Here is a 24,964-nt window from a genome sequence, read left to right as displayed (position 1 = left end):
GAGTTTGGCTAGGAGACAGGATTCAGGCAGCGACAAGCCTGCTAGGCTGACATCAGCATTACCAAGGCTTTAGAAAACAGGCTGAAGGAAAGAAACAATTAAAAGATGTGGGTGCAACTAGATAGGGGAATAAAATCAACATGGCATTTACTAAGCACAGTTTATACTCATGCAACCTAATCTGTGAATAAAATAAGCCATTTCTGTACATCAAGCATATGTGGTAGATCTTCACCCAGATATACATAACACATGAGATATGACTTACCACAGGAAACAAATACTGCAATCAGAGAAGATGAAGTTTAAAAGGTGAATTGTAAGGGATGCAAGCAACTGGAAAGCAGGTGGTGTTTAAAGGGGAAATGCTGGGCAGAAGGCGGATTTCTAGTAAAATATCTTCAAGGTTGGCTTTGGGATCAATATTTCAGGAATGAGTTGACATAAAAATAGAAAGACGCTGATGACAGACAAAGCATTGAGAAAGGCTGCCATGGCAGGGAGAGACTGAAACACCAAACACGGAAACTAAAGCTTTGTCCTGGACAGGGACAAAGTGGAAATGCAACAGAATTTAGTTTTGTAGTGTTGGAATTCAGCAGGTTGTGCTACTTCGCTACTGAAGTGGCAGGAGGTCCCAGATGCATTAGTTCTGGGCTATCAGCTGCCAGTGTGACAGTCATAAAAAAAGGTAAATGAAGTCCTGAAACCTATCATCAGGCGAGGTATTTGCCACAGCAGCAAAAAAAAGCATGACTACTACTACCCATAGCATTGGCGACCCTCACCCACAGCACTGCCGGCTCTGCTCTCCCGGGACCAGGGCAGATCCAGAGCTGCTGAGAAAGGGCTGTGAGGCGACCAGGTGATCCCAGGACTTGCTGCCCCATGGAAGGCTGCAAGGGCTGGATGTGTGCGTGAGCTGAGCCAGGACGTGATTGTCCCCCGGGAATGGGCCTCCAGAAAGGGACGGGAGGTGTTTCACGTGCAGGACACCTTCATGCCCACTGGCTCAGGTGACAGATAGGAAGAGGTTTCGAAACCTCAGTGGGAGTGAGATGCAGCAGGAGGAATCCCAACTCCTTTTGGGCTGGAGGGTGGAACTTTCAGGCATTTTCCAGGCTGAACCCTGGGGCCATGAGGAGCCAAAATCTCCACTTGTGGTCTCCAATATGAAACACTGGAGAGGGTTAAAACCTGGAGATTCAGTGGTCTCCAGCCAAGGGAAGTGAAGAAGCAGCACACATGGTTGCATGTGAGTAGACACTCCAGAGGCCCCAAGGAACTAATCCTGACCCCACCACTGTCTCCCCGCTGCTGTCTCACAGCCCAGCTTCGCTTCCTGTTGTGTCTGCACAAAACCTAAAAAAAGAGAAAAAATAATTGTGATGCCTGGGCACCCAAAATGATCGGTCTGAGTGTTAATTACAGCCTGTCACTCCCAGCAGGTGAGTGGGATAGGTGCTTGTTTGTACTATAGGAAGACTCAGCTCTCCAAGCAGCCCCTCTTGGAAGGGGATGCTGTCTCAGACCAAAAAAAAAAGCTCTGAACTTGGGTAAGGTGGGGTGTGAATCCATCACATTTCTGATGGATTTGTGATGGATTCAGATTTGTGATGCATTCTAGATCTGAACATAGGAAAAAGTATCGGTGATGAACTGACTGCCTGGCACACATGGCACATGTGCAGCTGAACCGCGTTCATAGGAGAGAGAAGAGCTTACAGTGGGAAGCAAGTAAGAACAATATTACCCCTTTTTATCAAAAGGGGAAGCAACACCCAGAGCTCCACAGTGTAAAGACATCAGCACTTGCTTTAAGTCAGTCACTGAAAGAGCCAGAAATCAGGACCTGGAACTCCTCGTGGGCACAGCAATGAGCTTCTCCAGACCTTGCCGACTCCTCTCTGGCACCTGCCATGGACAACGAGTGAGTGCTTCAGTCGCAGCAGCGATGGCTCACTTGTCCCTGACTGCGGAAACGCAGCCCTGCTTCATGAAGACAGGCTTCTTGCTATTAAAATAACTGCACCCAAGAGACACGGAGAAGGATCCTGCCATCTAATTTAAGAGAGGATACTGAGACTGCGTTATTCAAAGCCAAACCCTAGCTGCAGCCACTGGCTGCTGAATCCATCTCATTTTCGATTTTAACATCCAAGAGGGAAAAAAAAAAAGAGAAAGAGACAAAAAGAAAATAGAGCTTGACAGCAGCAGTGATAGATCCAGACAGTTGCTGCAGTTTAAGCTCAGTTTTCCCTCCCGGATTGATAGCAAAGCCTGGGACATGCAGCCTGGTTGGCAGCTGGACATTTCAACTGTGTGAGGATGGTCCAGGGCACAGAGGCCAAGAAATCACGTGTGGAAGCAGCAGTCAAACCTCTGGGCAGTGGCCAGTGGTCCACGTGAAGAGCAGCCCTGCTTGGAAAGATCAGAGCTATTGGGTCAAACAGGGCTGGTCTCAAGGAAGCAGTTTAATTCTAGGAAGCTCTGGCTTTTATGCTTGGGCTCGTCCTGGTGGAGAACACATTTGCTTCGTTTTCACCTAAGCACGAGGGCTGACAGTTGTTTGTTTGGTTTTTTTAAAGATAGATTCTTTTCAAAACAAGAGTGATGTGGGAACCCAAACACCAAAATCCCACAGCAAACTCCAGACCCACTGACTTAATGTTGCTGAAGGTAGTGACCACTCTTTGATGGAGAAGATGACCGAACAAGCGACTGTTTGCTTTCTTGCACGCTGCATTCAGCTGTGAAAAAGTGTGGCAATTCTGGCATTCACATATCTTCAGAGCTAAGGGAGGACCTCTGGGAATTAAAACCAAAACCCATTCCTATTTTTATTCTTACTGGAAGGTTTGGAGTTGGGAACGCAAATTTTTGGCTTCAGTGAAGAGGTAATCCAATCTACTTAGATTCCTGCAACTGCTCATTTTTACTGCATCTAAAAAGCCAGGGATATAGACAACAGAGCCTGAATTAAAATGCTAGAGAAGAAAGGAAAAGAACTCAAAGAGCCACATGCTTGATTTGCTTAAATGCATCCTTCAGCTTTGTGAATTCAGACACAACCACCTCCACTGGGGAGCTGCAAGTGAAATGAGAAGCAGGAGGTGTAGCCGGCTGGGCTTCACCCAGGTGTTTGCAGCCAAAACTCACTGGATCGCCCCCAAAAACTCAAGTCTGCTTGAGCATCCTCTCTGCCAAGGCTGAAGATCCTCCACAGGCAATGGGGATGTGGGGAGGGGGGGGTCAGACACGGCTGCTGCGTGAGGCCACACGATGAGGGGTCAACCTCGACGCCAGAGCGCAGCAGGACGTGTCCTCAAGCGCCTGCTTCATTTTCTGCTCTTACGTACAGCAGACAGACAGCAGCCCTCGTCCCCCGTCACACTGCTGTGTCACACCGGCAGCTACCTCCAGCGGGTTCGGTGGGGTTAGGTGGGACCCTGCCTCTCACCACCTGCAGCGCCACCGGGAAAATGCGTATTCCCACGGCTCACTGGGGTAAAGGGAACGTCCCAAATTCTTTGGATGAGGGGCACAGGACTTGAGGCCTTAGTGTGGGAAATGCGGGCTGGATGGCAACCACTAGAGACCTGGCTGAGGATGCCAGGAGAGTGGCAGTGCAAACACAGGAGCTGTACCTTTCGCTGGGGGAGAGCCAAGAGCATCAGTCACAGCCAAGAACATCGATCCCTGAATCTGCAGGACGTGACAGGCCCCATCCTGCCCCTAAAAGTGAAACTGTAACGCAACGACTGCGTACAAAAGACCTCAAGCACGTGCTTGTTCTCCAGTGCAGCCCCAACCATTGCCTTTCTGGGCATGCAGGGGGTCGGCAAGAGAACCAGGGGATGCAAGAGGCATTTCAGACTTGCCTGGCAGCCTCCGGACCTCTACCAAGGGCCTGCAGGAGCCGCCGGCGCTGGGTGGGTTTGGAAAGAGCTCTCTCAGGTAGCAGACCCAAGTTTTTTCCTATATCTCCAGAGATGAGGTTTGTCCCCCAGACAGCTAATGGGTATCTCTGCACTTTGTCTACTCGCCGGTGGCAGGAGATTGTGCCCCTTGGGCTCGCTCAGAGGTAGCGGTCAGCATCCATGCCCCATTCTGGCAGCAGAGCACATACGGGACTAAGCATTTTGGGGAGACAGAGCATTTCAAGGTGAACAGCGATATTCAGATGGGCACAAGCAATGGCAAAAAGTAACCAGCCCTACGGAGAACAACCAGAAGAGATGTTTTCTGGTCTTTCCCCCAGGCCTCTCCGATGCACAGCACTGCTCCCCAAGCAGCTGCATTACAGAGAAGGGGAGAGCTCAGATATCATCCTGCGATAGCCCCAACTTTGCACAGCTTCCATGTGGCGGCTAACAGATCCCTTTGGAACAAACGCTGTATTTGACCTCTTTTGTTCATCCCAGGGCTGTGCCAGCGACTGGTGAGCAGGAGGAGTGATGGAGGGGAGCTGGCATCAACTTGCAAACTCTGTAACTCTAATATTTACAATACAAACATACATTTCTTGTTCCAGACCAACATCCTCCGTAGCTCGGGAAATGCCCCTGTGGCCCTTCCCATCTTTGCTTCTCTTTGCATGGTGTTCTTCTCCCCAGTTATGGCTTGTTCAGCCTGTTCTGCCTCATGACAACATCCTCTTGCAGAGGCTCAGAACAGACACCGGCGATCATTCCTTCCCATCAGCAGGTGAGCAGCAAGTGACTCTCCTGTGCAGGAGGTTAGGTGGACATGGGCAACAGGTTGCCACCTAACACAGCCCCATGCAGTGTAGTCACAGGCAGACCCACCGCTGTCCGCCTCCAATGCTTCCCCTGCTGATGAACAAGCCGGCAATATATAACCCAGCCTATTCCCGACAGCCTGCCCTCTGCTCTGCGGGCCAAGCCTTGGTAAAGGCTGGCTGGCTCTGCATTTCTGTCTGCTGAGGTAGAGGCGACGTAGAGTCTGCCGGAGACATCTGTCTCGGCTCACTTGTTAGGGAAAGGGAATAATCCTCCACTCTCCATCAGACGTCCCCCTGCCAGCTCCCCTCCCATTGCCTGCAGCAGAGTGACAACCCAGAGCGTCCTGGGGAGCAGCAGGACCTTCCCCTCGCTTGCTCCAGAGCATTTTCAGACATTACAGCAGAGCCAAGGGGCAGGAGGCCGCTGAGCTGACTAGCTAGGGACGGCTGAAAGAACTGCACGGGGTGCCCACACGTCTGCACCAGGGCTCACCTAACGCCCCAATCCTGCACAATTGGGATGGGCAATGGGAGCATTACGAACAGGACCTCCAAGGGGAGCCCAAGGTCTGTAGCTGGTTGTAGCCCTGCAAGGGTCCTGGAGCAACTCACTCCCAGATAACCCAGCCAGGCTAATGCAGCATATCAGAAGGGCAGGATTAGAGTCACCGTTGTGATCCTGCTTCCTTGAGCCGGTCCGCAGGCAGGCACACCCCTGTTCCCTGCAAAACCACCACGTGATTTAACGGCATCCCTCTGTGTCACCAGCTGAGCCACAACCCTCAGGCATTGGCATGGGACCTGGAAGCTCAGCTGTCCCTCTGAAACCACTGGATAAGCGTCTTCTCTCACCAGCACTGCATCCTAACTCTCAGGCTCAGAAACTGCCTCCAGGTAGCTTGGTTTGGGCCAAACAACTCTATTTTCAAGCACGGCCAATACGTGGATGTTGTCAGTCTGGTTATCCCCCACGGCAAAGCCCCATCTCCAGCCAGGCGCCATCTCTCACAAGGAGCATCGCAGCAGCTTGGCAGCTCTCGCTGGTGTCATACCCCCCAGGAGCACGGACAACCAAAATAGGTCTGTTCTCGCAGGGATGGGGAGTAAAACACACGAGTCTGAAGTTCATCTGCTTGTCCATCAGAGGGCTTAGCAAAGGGTATTTAATTTCTCTTACCATTACAAGACTGCTGCTATGAGTTCATATAAGCCACCTCCCCAACGGCACCCACACGACACGGGGGGCTGGAAAACACATACCCGCTCACTTTGGGGCTGAGCAACAGGTCATTGGAAGTTTTATCTCATGTGGTGCAACACACCTTTGTTGAGAGGTCCTGCTGAATCGGCCGAGCGCAGGATCGTGCCCTGAGACACCCCGTTACCGACAGCTCAGCCTGCCGGGACTGCTCCCCACGGGAAGGGAAGCTGTGAAAACGTTCCAGTCGGTGGTTCATGTGGTCCTGACCTAACACTGTTTTGTTCAGCAGAAACTAAACCAACCGAGTGACTTGAACTTGGCTGGATCCAACAGAACCGAGTCCCAGCAGCACGGGGATGCTTGAAAGCTTAGCTCGGGCTTTTTTCCCACCACTACACATTTTCTACCATCCCCCCTAGCCCTTTTGAAACAGCCAAACCAAATAATTAACCCACCCCCCGCCTCCCCTCCCCTCCCAGCACTTAGAAACTGCAGAGAGCTAAACAGAGATACGTTGCAAGGAGGTTACCCACAAAGCTACGGGAAAACCACAAATAAAAGCAGCTCAGAGGCAAACCTGAGCAGTGCAAGACAGGACGTGCACATGAGGAGGTTTACACAGAGACTAGCCCATGTAAAACAGGCAGGACGAGCTGCAGCAGTGAAATACAGATCTCCTCTCCTGTCAGCTCAGACGGATGAACCCGCACGCATTTGCATATGGGAGGAGGTGGTTTTACAGCACCACAGGCACCAGGTGGTTTTGCACCACCACAGGCACCAGGGTCACCCAGAAGTGATGTTTTAGCTGCTGCGATGAAGTACCATTTCAGGGCAAGATGAGGAAGGGGCGCAGAGGAGGGACGAAGGCTGCACAACGGTCCACCCTCTTCCTCTTCTCCAGTACCTGGCTAAACCACGGCTCATCCCCATGGAGCCAATGGAAGGATCCTACCAGCCCTTATCACCCACAGCCTCCTCCTCTGGAAATCTCCCCCTTTTCCCCAAATGACTCTTTTGGCTTTCTGGGAAGCTACTTAAGGCCACCTCCAAGAAGCCACGATGGCTCCTGAAGGGTGATGGGGCACCCCATCCCCATCCCTCATTTTCAGCCTACATCTCTGCTGACGAAGCAGCCCCAATATCTCCTTCCCAGCCATGTTCCTCAGAAGAGGTACCACAGTGACCTGAGGTCACACTTTCCACCTCTGAGGAGGCCAGCAGTACAAACCTCCTAGAAAAGATGGAAAAGAGCATTTTCCAACCTCCTTCCGCCAAACACAAATGCTCCATGGCTACAATCCCCTGGGACAAACCCTTCTGCAGCATTTCCATCCTCAAACCACACAGAGATCTGAAGGTATTGGGGATCCCCTGATCACACTATTACAAGGTGTACATGGGCTCTCCTCGATGGGAAGGAGATGAAAGAAGGTGTCATCCCCGAAAAAGACTACCTTTGTTTGCAGCAATCACCACCTTGCAGCTTCTCCCGAGTCCCAGGGCTGTGTGGCACAACGGGATGGTAATGGCAGCCAGGCTCCCTGGCACTAACGACAGTCTCCCTCTAGCCAAGAAACACACTCTAAAGAGGGGACAATGAGTCACTGTTTTACACGGGATAATTCGACGGACCGCACCGCCTTTAACAGGAAAAATCATTCACTCTTCTCGGGATGTGCCCTGCTGGCTGGAAGGCAGCGGTCCATGGGCAAGAGAGGGACAAGCGGGTGTGATGCCGACAGGAAATGTTAATTCAGGGTGTGGATGAAGGGCCTAAGCTATTCTCTATGGAAAGTGATGGATGGGAAGAGCCACGCAGAGGGGTGAGTACACGTCCTGCTCTCGTTCCAGCCAGACAGGGAATGGCCGAGCCTGCCAGAAGCAGCAATGGTTGTGGTGGATGCCTGGGGGTGGAAACGCACAGCCATGGGGAATGGAAGTGGGACCCAAAAATACAAGCACACCTGCCTCCACCTGTGCGTGAGATCCCTGATGTCTGTAGACACTCGTCTGCTGCCTGGGACCCTGCGCCTGGGGCTCACGGGACGGGAGTGCCTCTGGCACGCTGCGTCGGGGGACGGAGCGGCAGCAGAGCTGCATCAACCTCCCTGTCTGATATCGGGGCACTTACACCACCCACAAAATGCAAATTACTTGCAGCATGGGGCCCTCACACAGAAATCTGAGGGCAGACAAGCGTACAGGCAGCCCAGGAGCCCCAGGGGTATTAAATGCACTCACACAGTCTCCAGCCTGCTGGCAAAAGGCAGACAGACGCTCCCCGCTTCCTTGGTGTGGGGCTGCCATGCCCCTTGTTCATGACCGTCACCTACCCATAAACATTTCCATGCTCAATGGCTCATGCCAGATGCAATAAAACTGCGACTGGCGGATACAGGGCATTGGCCTCCAGCGCAAAGTGCCACTGGCACTAAGTGCCACCAGACTTCAGGTTTCTCCATCTGGATCCAGCAGACACATTGACTTTCACAGGAAAATGCCTCAGCCCAGCCTCTCAAATGCTGTGGCAACCTTTGTAGGGGAGGCAATGCCATTGTGCCAAGGAACGACAGCAGACGCCTCCCAAACGGCTGGCGAGAAAGAAGCAGCAGCCTTGCAGCTGACCTGACCCCCTTCCAAACTGCAGTCTCCTGCTGACTCTCCCCCCTCATCACCGACTTCTCAGTATCTTCTCTTCTTGCTCAAACTTGTCCTAACCAAGAATCGCACCTGAAGAAGGCCCTCTGACAAGTCACACGTGGGGTTGGCACTGCTATTACTACAGAAATGTGACAATAAGACCTATTTTGCGTCACCACCCTGTCCTCCACTGAAAGGATCTAGAAAACACCTCTCCAGTGGGCACCTTCTTCATTCTTACCCCTCAGGGTCTGCTGTGCCTTTGGCACAGACCGTGGCTGGAAACGGGACGCTGGGCGAGATCAACCACTGCCGCACCACAGCCTGCGTGCCGCGTTCAACACCGTGTGGGACGTGGGATGGGAGGGGGGCGGCGGTCCAATATTCCGAGCGATTTGGGTTTTTCTCCAAACCACTAAAAAAGAGGGATCTCTGCTGAAAGTGCTCCAAAGAAACATGGCAAGCACTGCTGACCATGTAATCTCCGCTGTCCGTTTCTATTAACCCTCTTACAGGTTTAGCAGGAACTGGAAGGCACGATGCTGACTTTTCACCATCCCAGACACTGCAAAGCTAGCATGACCCTGCATGCAGCCCCCCGCCAGTGCCCTTCGGAGGGGCACTTCCCAGCAGGCTGCTGGAGCACTTGCATGTCAAAAAGAGACAATGGACTCGTGTGTGCGTTTTGCTTCTCGTGCCTGGATGACAAACCCAGCCCACAGAGCCTCGTATTTGCAGTGCAAACTCAGCACTCTGCAGTTAACACTGGAGCTGAGAGACAATTTAGCATTAATGCGTTTGCAGCCAACTCCGTCTTCCATATGCTGTACACAACTGCTCAGACAGCAGCCACAAAGGCAGCTGGGAGGTTTGAGGCGGTGTCATCAGATGTATGTATTTTTTTAAGCTGCTACAGAAAGAACATTAAACTCCTGACGTGAGATTGGGCCTGAGAATCCTGCACTAGTTTAGATTTCTACTGCGTGTCACACACACTGGGCAGGAAAATAATTATCTTTCCAACTTTATTTTTTGCCTTTTTTTTTTCTTAAAAGGAGACTACTCAGCCTTTAACAACAGCTGGAAGAGACTCCTGAAACCTAAAATCCCTAGTCTGTCCAGGCTTCGGCCAGATGACTCCTGTTTAGGGAGCACTGGCCATACCCAAGCCAGCGTAGGGACTGGCAATCGCTGGTTCCAGAAGGCACTGTGATTCAGAGATCTGGCTGCTGGACATGCTTTAAAACCACTTGAGCATTACTCTCGATGCTCAAGATCCTGGGAGGTTTACTTAGGAAGAAGTTATTGCCATTGCCATTAGGAAGATACTAAAATCACATACTGAAGCTCCTTGTTTTCTATAAAGCCTCATGAAAGCTCTTTCCTCGCTTGACTCCTGCTTTGTCGCACAGCTTGCTTTGCCTTTATGTTTCTGAAGGTAATTTTTCTTCACTTCTCGACGATGGCACTCCTTGGACCCTCACAGTGTCACCACCCACACAGGGGCTGGCACAGCTGGCCCTTGGCTGTGTGGCTCCCTCCTCCCCAGAGACGGGGACGGCTCAGGCTCTGTTTTTTAAGGAAGGCTTTCTTATTCCAATTTAGTCAACCTGAGTCAAGGATCAGCCAGGGAAACTCTAATCAAGTGATGGAAAAGGGCGACAGCTATAGGATTAGCTCACAATAAATCATGCAGAGAGGGAAAGAAAGAATCCGGCTGCTTCAAGCAACCTGCCAAATGCCACAGCATCGTCTGTGGGGATCAGAGCAGGAACAGAGCCAACAGCAGCTGGTCTGGACACCCTGTCCCATTCAGCGGTTCTTCCTAAACCCTCATGTCTCCTTGGGTGCAGGAGGCTTTGGTCACCTGGTACCAGCCTGAGGCAGATGTCAGGAGGGTTTAACAGAAGGATCACAGGCATCTGAGGTGGGGGGATGTATTTTGCCAGGGCAACGTGCCTAGCTCTTTGCCGTCACAAGGACCGCGATTAAGGGTCTGTATAGGAGAAAGAAAATTAACAGTATCCAGCAGGAATATGGCCTCTGTGAGCAAATAAAATATCTGTGCATAAGTACCGTGCAACCTTCTGTTTTCAAATGGTTAATTCCTCCTACAAGCCAAGCTAGAAGCTTTCCAAGAGCAATTTCTCTTCCCCATTATGCCTGTCGCTCTCCTGGCCCCAGCTGGCTGCTTGCATGTATAATGCAAGCCTGAACTGCCAGCATTTCCATTCCTTGTCAATAAACTCCTCCTTTCCAGTCTGCTGCTCGACAGGAATTGCAGCAGAAGGGCTTGCGCTGGCAGTGCCAAGGGAGAGATCCCCGCTGGGATGCACAGGGGCTGATTTTCAACTGGCAAGGCTGCACCAGAGACCCACTTCTGCCCTGCACACCCGCACACTGTGGTGCAGGCTCCCATCGCCGGGGCAGGCTCAGGCAAGCCACAGCAGCAGAAAGCTCTTGGGCTCACATAGCAGCATGGATCTACCAAGCCAAGAGCCCATCTGCACCAGCCTGCTGCTCAGCTGCTGAGGCCACGGCAGGCCAGGGTGCCGGGGGACCAGGCTGGACTTGCTTGAAACCTGCCCGCAGTCAGGTCTGGTTCAGGCAGATGCTGTTTGTGCCCTCTGCACACAGGCTACCTGCACGCATACAAGAAAAAGAAGTCTCTCTAACGTCGTATGGCTCAACGACTTGCCTGCCGAATGCGTTTTAAGCCATCTTGTCAGCTCCACGCATCTGGAATTGATGAAAGCCTCAACAAGCAGATCGTGGAAAAATGCACACTCAGCAAACCCTTCCCAACACAGCCACTCCCTGCCCGGCTTTGCCTCACGGCTCTTGCCCCTCTGCTCTCAGCCGAGGCAGCTGCGGGTCTGTGTCCTGCCTTTCTAAATGACAGCAGGTCGTTAACCTGTGAGACTCGCTGCCACAAGATACCGAGCGAGAGGCTTTACAATGCGTTGAAGAGATGCGTGAGCTTGCAGAGGAGGACAGGAGCTAATTACAGCCTGTTGGAGACTAGGGAGAACCACCTCCAGCATGTAACTTCTGATCACAAAGCTCCCCGTGCCTACTTCTGCTGCATTTAGTAGTGGGCATTGCCTGAGGCCACTAAAGAGCCCTGTCTCCTCAGCCAGCACGTTTAACAGAGGATACAAACATCTCCAGTGTCACTGGAGCACTGAGACGCAATAGATGCAACACCACCCGCGGCAACTTCTCTGAGTGGTTGTGGGATTTAGCTCCCTGTTGCCGGTCAAGCCCTGAGAATGGCTGTTAGCAGCAGGTGTTCTGAAGACATCTCTTTCCTTTTTGCAGGGAATGAGCAAGGTCTAATGGAGACCTCGGGAAGAAGGCAACGGGGACTCTTGCACCTACACCCACCCAGCATCAGCCATCCGTGGGCAGCTGAAGCAAAACTCCACCAGCATCACATCAGCCTGTGTCTGCTGATGGGAAAAGGGAAGCTAGAAGGGAAGTCAATCTTTCCGATACCGCCAGGAGTAAACTTGGAAAAGACCCAGCTGTGAATACGCTATCCCTGCACCCATGCCAAAAGGAATGGCCCGGCTCTGCAGATGTGTGCAGGACTGAACTCGCCACCTTCCCGTGCCATGGAGAGACGTGACCGTGCAGAGACACTCTCTGCGGCCAGGGGAGGGGGCAGAGCCGTGTCCTTGCAGGGCATCACGATAAGAACGGGGACGGGGAATTGCTGAGGAGCTTCTGACCTCCAATTAGTTTGTGCTAATTCCCCAGGTCCCTGCCTTAAGGAAGGCCTCTGGAACAGGGGAGCCAGCCCCAGAGACACCCACACCCAGCTGCTCCAAAAAAAACATCACCTTTGAACCGCATGTCAATATTACCCGTCTTTCTGCAAGGTCAGTAATTCATGGCACAAAGCAGTGAAGCAACATCTGTCCAGAGAGCCGGCTTGGATCAGGTTTCATGTCAGTGGTGAGGCTGCAAACCCACAGGGAGACCAGTGCTCCCGGAGAGACCGCTCCGAGGGACGGCTCAAACCCGACGCTGCTGCTCCCTCCCCGGACGGGCTGGGAGAGCAGCCAAGAGATGGAGAGCTGTTAATCAAGTGGCATTTACAAAGAGAAGAATAAGCTGTGAGCAGTGCTGTGACGAGTGGCCAGGACTCGTGGCCCCAGTGTCCCTCCATACCACAGAGGTGACAAGGGACGGGAAGAGACCCACGGGCCACGACACGCCCTGTGCACTGCCGTGCAGGTCCAAAATATTCAATGGCACATCTCCACGCACACACACCGTGGCTAGAGTGGCCAGCACTTGCCCATCTGCTGTGCCCAGGCTAGGGGCTCGCTGATCTGGCACTTGGGCCACTACAGAGAGAGTGCCAGCTTCAGAAGAGACTTTCTGGGGAGAAAGCAACTGCAAGTCCAGCTGGATAATGCTCTGGGGGAGTCTGTGAAAATTAAGCCCCATTCTGAAAAAGCGGGGTCTTCAGCACAGCAGGTCTCAGCATCTGTGCTCAGGCGCGGTTTGTTTACACGGCCACATAACAGACTCATCTGAGCACGACACCAGACTCGGATCCAGGGCAGCGTGGTCTGCAGCATCGCCCAGCTGCAGAAACAGCTTCGCAACGTGACACACCACCGCGAGGGTTCGGTGACGGCGATCAGGCAGTCGGCACTGCTGCGAACGCTGAGGGCACTGGTCTTTCATTGCTCCGATGCATCGGGGAGGATCGTCGATAAGGTGGAAGGAAAGCAGGACACGCTAACAGAGAGGGAGGCAAACAGGGCTTGAAGGAGCCAGGCTGGGCTCTCCATGGGGCTGGGAACAGCTGGTGCTGGCAGAGCCCAGCTGTAGGTCAGGAAGGTCTCGCCGCTCCGCAGGGAAGGACTGGAGACCGCACGGGGCCGTGTATGCAACTGGGACAGCAAAAGTAGGCAGATGCTGAATCCACATGCACTCGCACCCTCTAAACCAGACCCTTGACCATTTTTAATACCAAATGGTGATTTTTATTTCGGCACGCAGCTGCCAAAGGATGTGGGTTATGCGGCCAGGCTTTCCTGCATGGGTAGATGGTGACGAGCTGCCTCGGTTGCAGATGTAGCTGCCCAACTGAGGGGTGTCAGAGCTGCTGCAGTACTAACCAGTGGGGAGAAAAACTGCTTTCTTCTCCCAGGAAAGACCAACTCCCAGCTCTTCCCAGCCAAATTCCCATCAGTCTGCCTGCCCATAAATTTACAACTGTTTTATCTAATAAAAGCTCATCCAAATAGTAAGAGCTCAGGGGCACTCTGGGGAAAACAGGAGCAGCCAGGCCTCCTCTGCCTGGTCCTCTACCAGGCTGCAGGAATTCCCCGCTGGCTGCCTCAAGGCTGGACACCTCCGTGCCCTAAAGCTAAACCTGCTCAGTGCCATCCCAGCAAGCTAAAAGGAACAGATTTGCGCAAGCTGAACAGATTTTGAATTCCTTCTCGGAGGCAAGGAAGATCTGGTCTATCTAGAAACAAAATTCAGGCTTTTGCAGATCTTTGCTTCTGAGCCTTCAGAAGGTGGGAGCTGGAAAGGGTTACGAAGCAGGGATCTTCAGAAAGCGTATAGACCTGAGCCACCCCAGTAAGGGCTGCTGCAAAGACCTGGGAAAATTGAAACCTGCTTGATAGCGTTCAAAAGAAATGTTGGGGGAGAGCTCAGCTTCCCTTACACTAGCCTAACCACCAGCAAGCCAGCATAAAGATGTCCCCACATCCACAGGTCCTGCCAGGCTGGGTGGGTCAGCAGGACAGTACCAGAATTCAAGATGGATCTCCGATGGCACGGCTGGGGTCCACATCCCACGCAGTGGTCTTGCACAGCCGTTCACAAACTTTTCATATTGAAAGGCCATTTTTTAGGCAGCTGCCCAGGGCGAGTCGCAGCGATGCCTGGGACTGACACCAAGACGTATTTGCCAACTGCAGGGCAGCGTGTGTGCATGGGGCACTGTGGTGTGTTTGCTTTTTGCAATCGCTGTCCTGTCTGCGAGGCTCAGACTGAAAGCACACTTCAGGGCACTGCTGTACTGTGCCAGATTCAGCCCAGTGAGAAGGGATTGAAATTTGGGGGCTGTGTAGTGGTGGGGTGACAGCTGAGGATATTAGCCGCTGCAGGTTCATCTGGCTACTAGGTCTTCTGGGCTTGCTCAGCTCCATGCAGAGAGGAACAGGCAGTGGTGGCTGCTGAAACCAACAGTGCTGCCTCCTGCAAAATCTGTGGACGCCTGGCTGGTCTGCTGCAGCCCGTTTGCTGACCAGCCAGCTCGCTGCGTCTCCTGACAGCACGAGGCTTGCAGTGGCAATGTTGGCTATCACTTCTGCAAAGGACCCAAGTTGCACAGACCCACTTCTCACACCGTGTCCTTTGGCTCCCCTTCCCTTCCCTGTTCTCGTGGACGCTGCGTGCTCCCTCAGAGCATCACGCTCTCCTTCCAACACAATACATGAAGCATTGTCTTTGCGCCCCGGCTCATTAAAACTATAAGAGAAACAAAATCAAACCCCACATCCCGGTGCTACGTCCTACACTGGGTGATCTCCCGTGAAGGACATGCAGAAAGAAGAGTTTATCTGAGCAGTGGCCACCCACCTCCTGGGGATACAGAGCAACTCTTTCTTCCCATCTTTGCCCACGTAGGGCTTTGGCTTAGACTGAGATTTTGGCTTCCCAGTGGAAGCCATAGGCAATTGGGAAATGGAGAGCAGAGTGAGTCCAGGCTGCAGACGAGACATGTGTGGGTTGGACCCTATTTACCAGAGCTCTACAACCAATTTTACTGGATAATTTACTGGAATTACATGGGGTGCACACCTGCAACAGAGCAAAAACTGTGCTAGCCAGAAGAAACCACGACAACCAGCCAAGAAGCAAGGATCCCAGCATCTGGAGATGAGCACCAGGGAAGGGGGTCATCCACATAGGGCAGCAGCATGTGTAGGGTGCATTTAGCAGTACCTCCCACCATCCAGCCCTGCTGGAAGGATTTTACTGCCGAGGGAGCAGTTGCATTTGAAGAAGGGAAAAATTAAAAGAACCATGCGAAACAGAGGGGAAATTGCAGAGAGCTTGTAGTTGAATATAGGCCTGTCCCAAAGCTGCAGATCCAGATAGGAGACAGAGACAGGGTGTCCCGGTTTACAGCAGTGCAAGCTCCGCAGGTGCAGGTACATGTATGGGAGAGAGCAGACTGGTCTGAATTGGACAGCAGAGGCTGGGAACACGGGGTTCAACTCTCCACTGACATCAGTCACTCCCCTCCATCCATGAATGATTTTACTGGGGGGGGGGGGGGGGGGGGGGGAAATACCCCCAGCTCTTAGGGTAGCTCGATTTGTCCCTGTTCTCAACATGAGTGCAATCCGTGCAGCGAAGGCAGGACCTAGGCGTGGAGATGTTCATCCCAGGCCTTTCAGGCCACCAGAGCTACTCAGTGAGATGTTCCCTCCCTCTCGGACTGCTAATAGTCTTTAACTGCCTTTTAACAAGGAACATTTTGGGCATTTGCCCAGCTCTGCCTCAAAGCCTCAATGTGAAACATCCCCCCCCTTGACCCCACAGAGGTATTTGGGGAGTTAAGCTCTTCTTTGGGTATTCAGCTCCGAGGGGGAGTAGTGGGAGTTAAGCATCTAATGCCTTATGTAGTTTCTTGGCTTCTGACAGCAAGTCCTGGGAAAGACAGCTGTGTTTGCTCTGGGATTAAGATGGAGGGTTTGCCATGCTCTCCATTCAGATGCTTGCGGGAAGCAGGGACCAGGAAAGAAAATCCAGCACATAATAAACCCCAGCACCCTCAGGAGTGTGCTGGCCACTGCGTGAGCACTCGTCTCCCAGCCTCAGACCTGACTGATGATCCCCAGAAGGTCCTTCCTGCACCAACGCAGGCAGAAGATGTTTTTGTGGAGTCCTTTTTGCAGGATAAATAGGAGCATTGGGGTTTTGGGAGTGGGGACAAAGCAGAAAGCACAGGTGCAATGTGCTGCCAGAGAGAAACAGCCAGGCTGGGATGCGAGAGGGATGCAGGGCCAGCGAAGGCTGGATCCACCTGGCAGAGCCACCGAGACGTGAATCTCTCCTGCAGGCACAGAGTTAACTCCCGGTGTGCTAAGCCCCCTCCTTCCCCCTCCCAAACCTCTAGCATGTATTAGAGATTCTCAGGAAACTGTAGAAAGCCAAGAAGGACTACAGAAAGCGCTCCTTGTGAAAAGCCCGGCCCTCAGGAGCAGATGGGCTTTATTACTGCCCTGCTCGCAGCTTTGGACCGGACAGATTTTTTCTACCACAACAGGTCACGGCTACAGCATTTCACGTCTTCTTCAAACATGGCAGAGCTGAGGGCTTTCCAGCCCACGTTGCCCAAGGCCTCAGCTGACAAACGTCGCTGCACTTTGAGCACTGGCTCCTTGAAGGGCAGCGGCTGCATCCTGGGCATCACAGCGCCGTGACCAGGAATCGGAGCTGAGCAAAACTGCCCCACGACATAAGCAAACAAAACAAAACAGAAAAACCAACACCATCTCAGAGGGCGTCTTAGATTTCACATCCCTGCCCGCGCTTGCAGCCTTAGCCAGGGCGAAGGCAGCATAGCCCTCGTTATCTGGAAGGCTGAGGACATGTGTCAGCCAGCTGCAAACACGACCCAGTCTCAGAAAGCCTTCCCCTGCTCGTGTCCCAAGGCAGTGCCTGAATTTCAGCCTGCAAATACCTTTAAACAATGGGGAGGAACTGAGGTCTAAAATAGGCTCTTTCCTGTTCTGAAAAAGAATCCCTGGTTTCTAAGGGTCTGCTAATATCTGTGTAAGTGTCTCTGTTCAGGCGAGGTCTAGGTGCATTTCTAGGTTCAGGGACTAGGGCTCTGCGGGACCTCAGTCAAATCACTTATGAACTCTACAATCTCTCTCACTCTATAATCTCTATAATAGTTTGTCCCCCCCCGAAGGAACAAATCTTTAGGCACAAGGACGGAGCTGGCTGAGAGTTCACAAGAGCAACCACACAGACTCTGGATGCATAGTTCAGAAAAATGTGGAAGATTTGCAACAGTCAGAAGCAAGAGCTTCTCAAGGACCTGCCGGTGCTGAGGGATGCTGGGCTGAACAACAGAAACCATCCCAAAGTTGGCAGAGAGTGGTGGCAATGGGTATCTTCCACATCCACCTTGGCACATCAGAGAATGTCTAACACCACCAAAATGATGAGGCAGTTTCCTGCCCGTGATATGTGCTACGTGTGGTGGTATGGCTTCTGGCATTGCTGCTCATCCTCCTGTAACACCCCAATCCTCCTCTCTCAGGCTGGAGAAGTGGTACCTCCACTCCAGGAGGGGTTGGAGGTGGCTTGGCTCCATCGGTGCCCAGAGGAGATCCAACCAGTCGATGCAGGAGCAGGTAAGGACGGAGAGAGGGATCTTGCTGCTTACCCGCTCGCAAACCTTTCTGGAGCAGTATCACAACCCTGGCGCTACTACGATCCTGGTTCCGACACCTCTCGTTGTGGAAGAGTCAGATCGAAGGTTGAGTACATCTAACCCGCAAAGCCCCATGGCAGTCCAACAACTCCTGCTGATAGCAGGTCCTGAAAGAATATGGGGAGTGCAGAAGCCAGCGTTGAGCAAGTGCTGCTAAAAAGACATAAGAAGCAACAGCTGGATGCTGCAGTCGGACAGAACTGGAGCAGAAATAAAGCAGCATTTTGAGATTGAGGGTTTTTCCTTCTTACTGGAGCAGGTGATTCAGTGCTGGCACAAACTCGAAACAACAGGAAGCGGAGCACTCCCCGTCCCGCAGGCTGCCTCTGTGCAAGGTCTGCTTTTGTCCCCTCCAGTCACCTCCAGCACGCACAAGTCACTGGACTGGACACAGGAAGGATGGGGCAAGAACAGAACAGCCTGACTTACGCAAGGGTCTCTTGGGATCAGACTGAATGACCTCACCCTCCCTCCTTGCCTCAGGCTTCCAAAGGTGCCTCTTCCTCCAAACGCTTCTGAGGTTGCAAGGGGATTTCTTCTCAATAACACTGGTCAGAGATAGAAGCCTCCAGAGGGGGAAGGTTATGTAAAATGTTTCGTATAGCACCCAATCGCCTCCCGTTAAGAAATGCATTCTTTTGGGATGAAGGAGCTGCTTATTAACTGCTTCGGAGACTGCTAGTTCGTGCATACATCCCTCTGGCCCCTCACTAGTGGCCTGACAACTGCTAGCTCTCTGGACGTCAGTCCGACTTGCCGACTCAGCTTCCCCAAAAGACCTACCATTGGGGTGGCCCCACAGCACTTTTAATTCAGGTCTGCAGAAAGCCCAGACGCAGAATAGCGCAGGACCTGACCACCTGCCGCTCACCTCCCTCTGCCTCCTTCAGACGTTCTCCCTTCTCTCTACCCCACATCTGTACCAGCATAGTCATCCCCGGCTCCCCCACTGTTGCTAAAATCAGTGCGGTTCCCCTGAGAACGGCAGTGACCAAAGCTTCGATGTAGACAAGGATCTGCAGCCTCCAGCATTTACCGCTGTGCCAGTCTCGACGTGCTACGACTGGAGTTAGATGAAACAACGGTCCGAGAGCCCCGCTGCTTATTCCCACCTGCTCGATGCAGAAACTGTATGGCGTGCCGAAGTCAGCACAGCCACCACTAATAATGCTCCATCCCTGGAGGAGACAGCAGAGGAAGGTCAACTCAGAAGACGGATGACAATCATGCCGAAGCCAGGCGGGATCTCCTGGATGGCTGTGGGTTGACACCAGTACAACCACGTCCCCCTGACAGACCACATCACTCCTGGCACCAAGCTGAGATCGCGTGAGGTTTGCCCAGGAGCTGGGCGTACCTGCCCACACCACCGGTCCAGATGCAGGAGGGCCTGGAGATGCTGGAAGAGGTCTGCTCCAGCCAAACCCCCGAACCACGCACTGCGGCAGTCTTTGTAAATCCCACCTGCCAGTGTGCGCAGCACCACTTTAACACCTCCCTGCCATGCAGATATTCTGCTCCCGGCCACGCATCTGTGAGCCGGCAGTGAGACGGCTGAAGGCCAACAGGACAGACAGGTCATCACCTTCGCAAAGTGAGCAGGGGACAGTCCGTGGGTACAGCTGCACCCCACGGCCAGGGACAAGGACTACAGCCCACTGGTACAGCCAGCAGCAAGGAAAGCCGAAGCAAAGCAATCGGGGATATGAAGTCAATGCACGGTCAAACCCACACGCGGATTCTGTTCCTGGGGAGCACCGAGACCGTCTCACCTCTCCTGAGCGCCAGTGAGGTTGGCAAACACACCCGAGCCCGTTTCTGCCTCCAGGAGGGACAACGGGGGATTCTGCCGCTGACTTCAGTACAAACAAATTCAGCCCAGCACCAAAATAACCAACTCGGCGGCATTTAGGAGCAGAGTTATTTCAGCACACGCTGGTGTGTGGGTGTTCCTAGGGCAGAACAAGAAAGCCTTATTTCAGCACAGCCATGGAGTTCAGTGCAAACCACGCCAGCGCACAACTGCCCAGACGGAGTTAAAAGTGGAAAACGCAAACGGAGGAGTTAATTCCTGCTCTCCGAGCTGAGTGAGCCCTTAGCACTCTCAGACTTGAAGGGTTTTGGTTGTATCGTCTTTCTTCCCATGTTGTATTCCTTGTCCTGGTCACACGATGGTGCGATCTCCACGTGCTGTTAGCAAGGATGAATTCAGCACGTCACACCTAACGGGCTGTGGGTGGCCCAGGAAAGGCGACCTGCTGAATCCTGCTAAAGATGGAGAAAAGGATCTGACTGCTCCCTGGGGAAACTCATAGCACTGCTGCTTTTTCTAGCATTTTTCTTCATTATTATATAGAAACCAAATGACACCAGACAACTGGAACTCCAAATAACCTCAAGGCAACCATCACTTTAAAGATGACATTTTTGTCTGCAAATTGTTTACCTACTATTGTAACTTGTAACTTCTAAAATTCAAGTAATTGGCCTGAGTTTGCTTTCCTTTGGGATAAAAAAAAAGAAGCAATTTTTAGCTTGCTTCTTTTCTGTATATGGTAATGACCTTTCCTCTGCTAGTGTGAGTTTTTCACAGAACTGAAGAGGAAAGGAAAAACTGTAAACTGAAAAATAATAAGGGAAAGAAATGGCACAAAAATGAAGGCTGGACCCAGGGAGACAATTATGCGGCTAGAAAACAACCAGATTTTAGAGAACATGAATATAACTTTAATTCACCTCTTTTGTGAACCTTAAGGGGCAAACCTGGCGTTCACCACGCTTGCAAATGGGCTTGTCCACCGAGCGACAAACACCGCTGGTTTCCACCAGTTGAGGATCCCTACCCCAGACTTACCACCATCTACAGGACCTTTCAAAAATCACATTTGCCCCGTATGAAGGAAACGGATTTGCAGCCTATTAAGGGCGCTGCATTTCCCAAAGCCTCAGCTGGCCAACGCCTCTCAAGGGAGTGTTCCAGACCCCAAATCCCGCAAACCCCTCTTGAGATGCCATCACCATTACCGTCACCTGGTTTGCTCTGACCTGACGGGAACTCTGCATGAAACTGTGTTGAGATCACGCAAGGGATTAAAGTCGAGTAAGCACAGAAAGTTCTGCTGACTCAGACACGCAGAAGACTCCTTTTGAAAAGCAGAGTCCTGAAAAGAGCCACATTTTCCAGCCGAATACTAGAAAGCGAATCCAATGTAAAACGCAATCGTCTCTCTGTTAGGAGTCCTGGAGATCAGAGTCGATTCAGTGCTGCACTTTTTACTGAACAGTCCCAATGCTAAAATAAGCTGCATGTATTGGTCCTTTAAAAAAAAAAAAGTTACTAAGGAATACAGTACTGATTGCGGTCTTCTGGGATTACTGAATTCATTTGACAAACTTCACATGCTCTTCTAGAAATAACAAATGCTTGCCGAAACCTAACTCCTTTTCAATCTTATTCAGCCAACAAGTTAAGCCTTTTTTTATTTTTAGGAAAAAACCCATTAAAGTGACGGAGCAGCCCCTGTAAAAGGAAAATTGCATTTCATTTAGTCCACGCTGATAAAATTCCACTAACATTTCGGTCAAATCAGTCTTCTGAGTTTTAAGAGGGAACTTTAAAGGCCCCATTGATGGATTGCTGCTGTAATCAGAAGACATTAGCAGTACATTGTTTAAAACTACAGGAATTACCCAATAACGTCTCTTAGGAAAGAGGAGCTAATTTCCCCAAAAGAGCAGAAAGCAGGCAGGGAAATAAATAACCCCTCCAGCGCAAAACTGGTTTTATTCTAGTTCTGAATCGTTTGCCAACGTGGAAGATACGTGTAAGAGCAGACCCCGAAGAAGTCCCTTGAGCACGCCAACCAGATTCCCCGGGAATGTTAGCGGCCGTGGGTGCGAAGCGGGCGCTTGCGGAACCCAGCGGCTCCTCTCTCCGCCCCGACCCCAGCCCGGCCGCAGAGGCACGGCACGAAGCTCTACACAGCTCCGCGCCCCGCTTTCGCCGAACGCGGGGACGCTGGACGGGACGGTCCCCCCGGAGAAGCTCGCTTTAGAGACCAACCGGGGATTTCGCTGCAGAAGAGCGCAGCGCGGCGACGGCGGGTCGGTCACACGCTCCGAGCAAGCCCCACGGCCAAGTTCAGCGCTCCGGGCCGAGAAACGTGCGAGCTGCGGCCGGCTTCCCCGGCTGACCCGAACTGCAACTCCCCCCTGGATCGGCCCCCGCGCACCGGACCGGACCGGACCGGACCGGACCGGCTCTCGGCGCCCCCGACGGCGCTCCAGGAGCCGGCTTCGGGAGCCGCCCGCACCCGCTCCGGGGCGCCCCCCCGCCCGCCCCCGGCTCCCCGGCCCTCCGGTCCCGGGGGGTCCCACCGCCACCGCGCCGGACCCACCTGGGTTGAGGCTGCTCTGGAAGTAGAAGACGACCAGCAGCACCGAGCCGAGGCAGGCGGCCAGCGCCAACCGCGGCGCCCGGCTCCGCCGCATCCTCCGCCGCGGCTGGGCGGCGCGGCGCAGCGCAGCGCCCCGCGGCCAGGGCCCCGCCGAGCCCCCGCCGGCCCCGGGCGGCCGCTCCGCTCCCCTCCGCTCCCCCTTCCGCGCTCCGCCCCGCGGCCGGCGCCGGGGCCGGGGCCGGGGCCGCCTCGCCCCGCCGCCGGCAGGAAGTGACACCGGGACGGCTCAGCCCCGGGAAGGGGAACTTCGCCCCCCGAGTGCCCCGCGGCGCCGGGGCCGGCGCTCGGCGCCCGGCGGCCGCGGCGCGGTTCGCCCCATCCAGCCCCCGGCGGGGGCCGGGGGAGGGCTGGGGGCGGCCGGGGGAGGGGGTTTCCTGGGCCGGGGCTGCGCCCGACGCCGCCGAACTCCCGCGGTGGCTTTGAAACTCCGCGCAGGGCAAGAGAGAGTTACTGACTGATGTGCTGCTGGCAGGGCTCGGGAGTTTTCCTGGTGACTTTTCTCAGCACGGTCGCTGCTTCGTAAGCATCGCAAAGTTTCGTGGCCTTAAAATACACCTCTTTTTTCTTTTGGCTAACCCCCTGGCCCTGCGGACTTTAACTGAAAGCAATAACGCTTCTGACTAATTCTAGCTCAAGCAATAAAGTTACATAGGAGCACGTAATTTTCTACTAATCTCTGCGCGTTTTTGGAAAGCAAGAGCACAGTGCTCTCTTACCACGTCCTCTAACCTCCAGGCTCTGTAATTGCAGGCAAAACAAGCTCTGAGCTTCTGTTGCCCCAGTTTTGAAATGGCAGTAATGCTGTTGACCCACCTCTCTAAAACACTCAAGATCTAGTCAAAGGCCACTTGTCAAATCAGAAAGCCAGGGTGACAGCTGGAGTCCCACTGACCACAGTCAATCACTGCTGCTCTCTTCATCCCCAAAATACTTAGCTTTAAGATAAAGAGGACAGCTCGAGGAGGAGCCACTGGGAACGACAAAGAGAGCCTGGGTGTGTGCACATGCCGGGCTTCATTCTGCCCTCATTTAGGGCAGCGTAAACCAGCAGGAAGAATTCATTGCAGTGAAGGAAGCTGGAATGAAATAAGAACTGGCGCAGCATCTTGCAGGCCAAGTTGAGCTATGACCATGAAGTTACACAGCTCCTTAACGTCCCCGTTGGATGGTCTAGAGAGGGGCAACAGAAACGAGACCACAGCTGAGACCCCAATATGCTTATACCTCCTCGCTAGGACACACCAGTGTCTGCAGTAACCAGTTGGAAAGATAAGCTCAGCTCCTGAGCCCCCCCCGTGCCTGTCGGATCTGTGCAGGGAGGGACCGTAACCCCTGCCACTGGGGAGCGAGACATAGTGCTAGGGCAGAGTTAGTGACGGCTGCTGGCCGGGAATGGCTCCGCAGATGCAGGTTGCTCTCTGTCGCAAGTGGTGCGGCAATTCTGGCCTCCCTGGCGAGCGTGCAAAGAGCTGGGATCTGCCTGACGTGCAAGGATGGGCTGAGAGACCCCAGGAATGAAGGGGCTGGCCAAGTCCAGGTGGGGAGGAGGGATTGGTATGTGCGAATACATTTTGATATCTGCTTACAGGCGTTACCCTCATATTGGGGATGCACTACAAAGTGAGACCTCCCTTTATTTTTGTTTCTGAAGAGGCTTCCAACAACCTCGGAGGGGAATGAAGACTTATGGGTTTTGTCAGCATTAGAAGAGACCGGAGTGGTTCTCTGGGCGTCCACTACAGCAAAAGGGACGTCTGGCACTGCTGTCCCTGAACCTCTCAAGGGAACAGAGTGAAGTGCGGAGACTGAAGGCATATATCCAGCCCGTGCAGTGGGAACCCCCTTCCAGTAGCTTTGCAGGAGCTGGAAGGTGCACTTAGACAGTTGGCGAGTGTTGCGCTATTTGCATCTCCCAGTACTAAAACACTGGAAAATCTAGCCCAAGGCTCGCAGAGGAGCTAAGGAAAATAATCATCTCTTTAGCCCAACTTCCCTGGGCTCAGCAGGAGAAATAAGAACAGTAGAAGTGACCAAACTTCACCCATAGTTGGACATTCCCTTAAAAGAAAATACAGTAAACCACCCCAGTTCAAACTCAGACACTGACCTGTTGCGTCCTGCTGACTGTTGTCTGTATTTCACACCCGGAGGGCAGGGCTGGGGCCATCTGTGATCACATCAGCTATGCAAGGCTGGTCTTCCAACAGTCCGAGGTGAAGGTGCTGTTCAGATCCGTGGGGCTAGAAGGGGAAACGCACCATGAAGATTTCATAGGATTCTTACGTGGACTCTGCTGCAAATATGATCAGCTCCAATGCTAAAACACCCTTTTTAGAAGGAGAAACACGTTTTCAAGGTGGGGGAGGTACGTTACAGTAAGAGCTGTGGGGTGGCAATGGCCCCAGATGCCGGGAGGTCAGGCCTTTGCT

At 53.0% G+C, this 24,964-nt stretch overlaps 1 protein-coding gene across 2 annotated transcripts in view; it reads right to left on the bottom strand.

The window, feature by feature from the left end:
- The window catches only part of CHST13 (carbohydrate sulfotransferase 13), a 35,476-nt gene extending 10,744 nt beyond the window's left edge, over positions 1 to 24,732 (bottom strand). Inside the window, exon 1 of one of the 2 annotated variants that reach the window (XM_049826490.1) lies at positions 24,643 to 24,732. Coding sequence is in view for 1 of the 2 variants with exons in the window: in XM_049826489.1 (XP_049682446.1) it covers positions 22,476 to 22,569 (94 nt within the window). In the remaining variant the exon portion in view is untranslated. Of the gene's footprint in view, positions 1 to 22,475; positions 22,623 to 24,642 lie in introns of those variants that run through there. The other variant, XM_049826489.1, reaches the window with a different exon arrangement.
- Positions 24,733 to 24,964: the final 232 nt, after the last annotated feature.

Source organism: Accipiter gentilis, chromosome 23, assembly GCF_929443795.1.
Source record: "Accipiter gentilis chromosome 23, bAccGen1.1, whole genome shotgun sequence".
Lineage (NCBI taxonomy): Eukaryota > Metazoa > Chordata > Aves > Accipitriformes > Accipitridae > Astur > Astur gentilis.
This window is presented reverse-complemented; position numbering and strand designations above follow the sequence as displayed.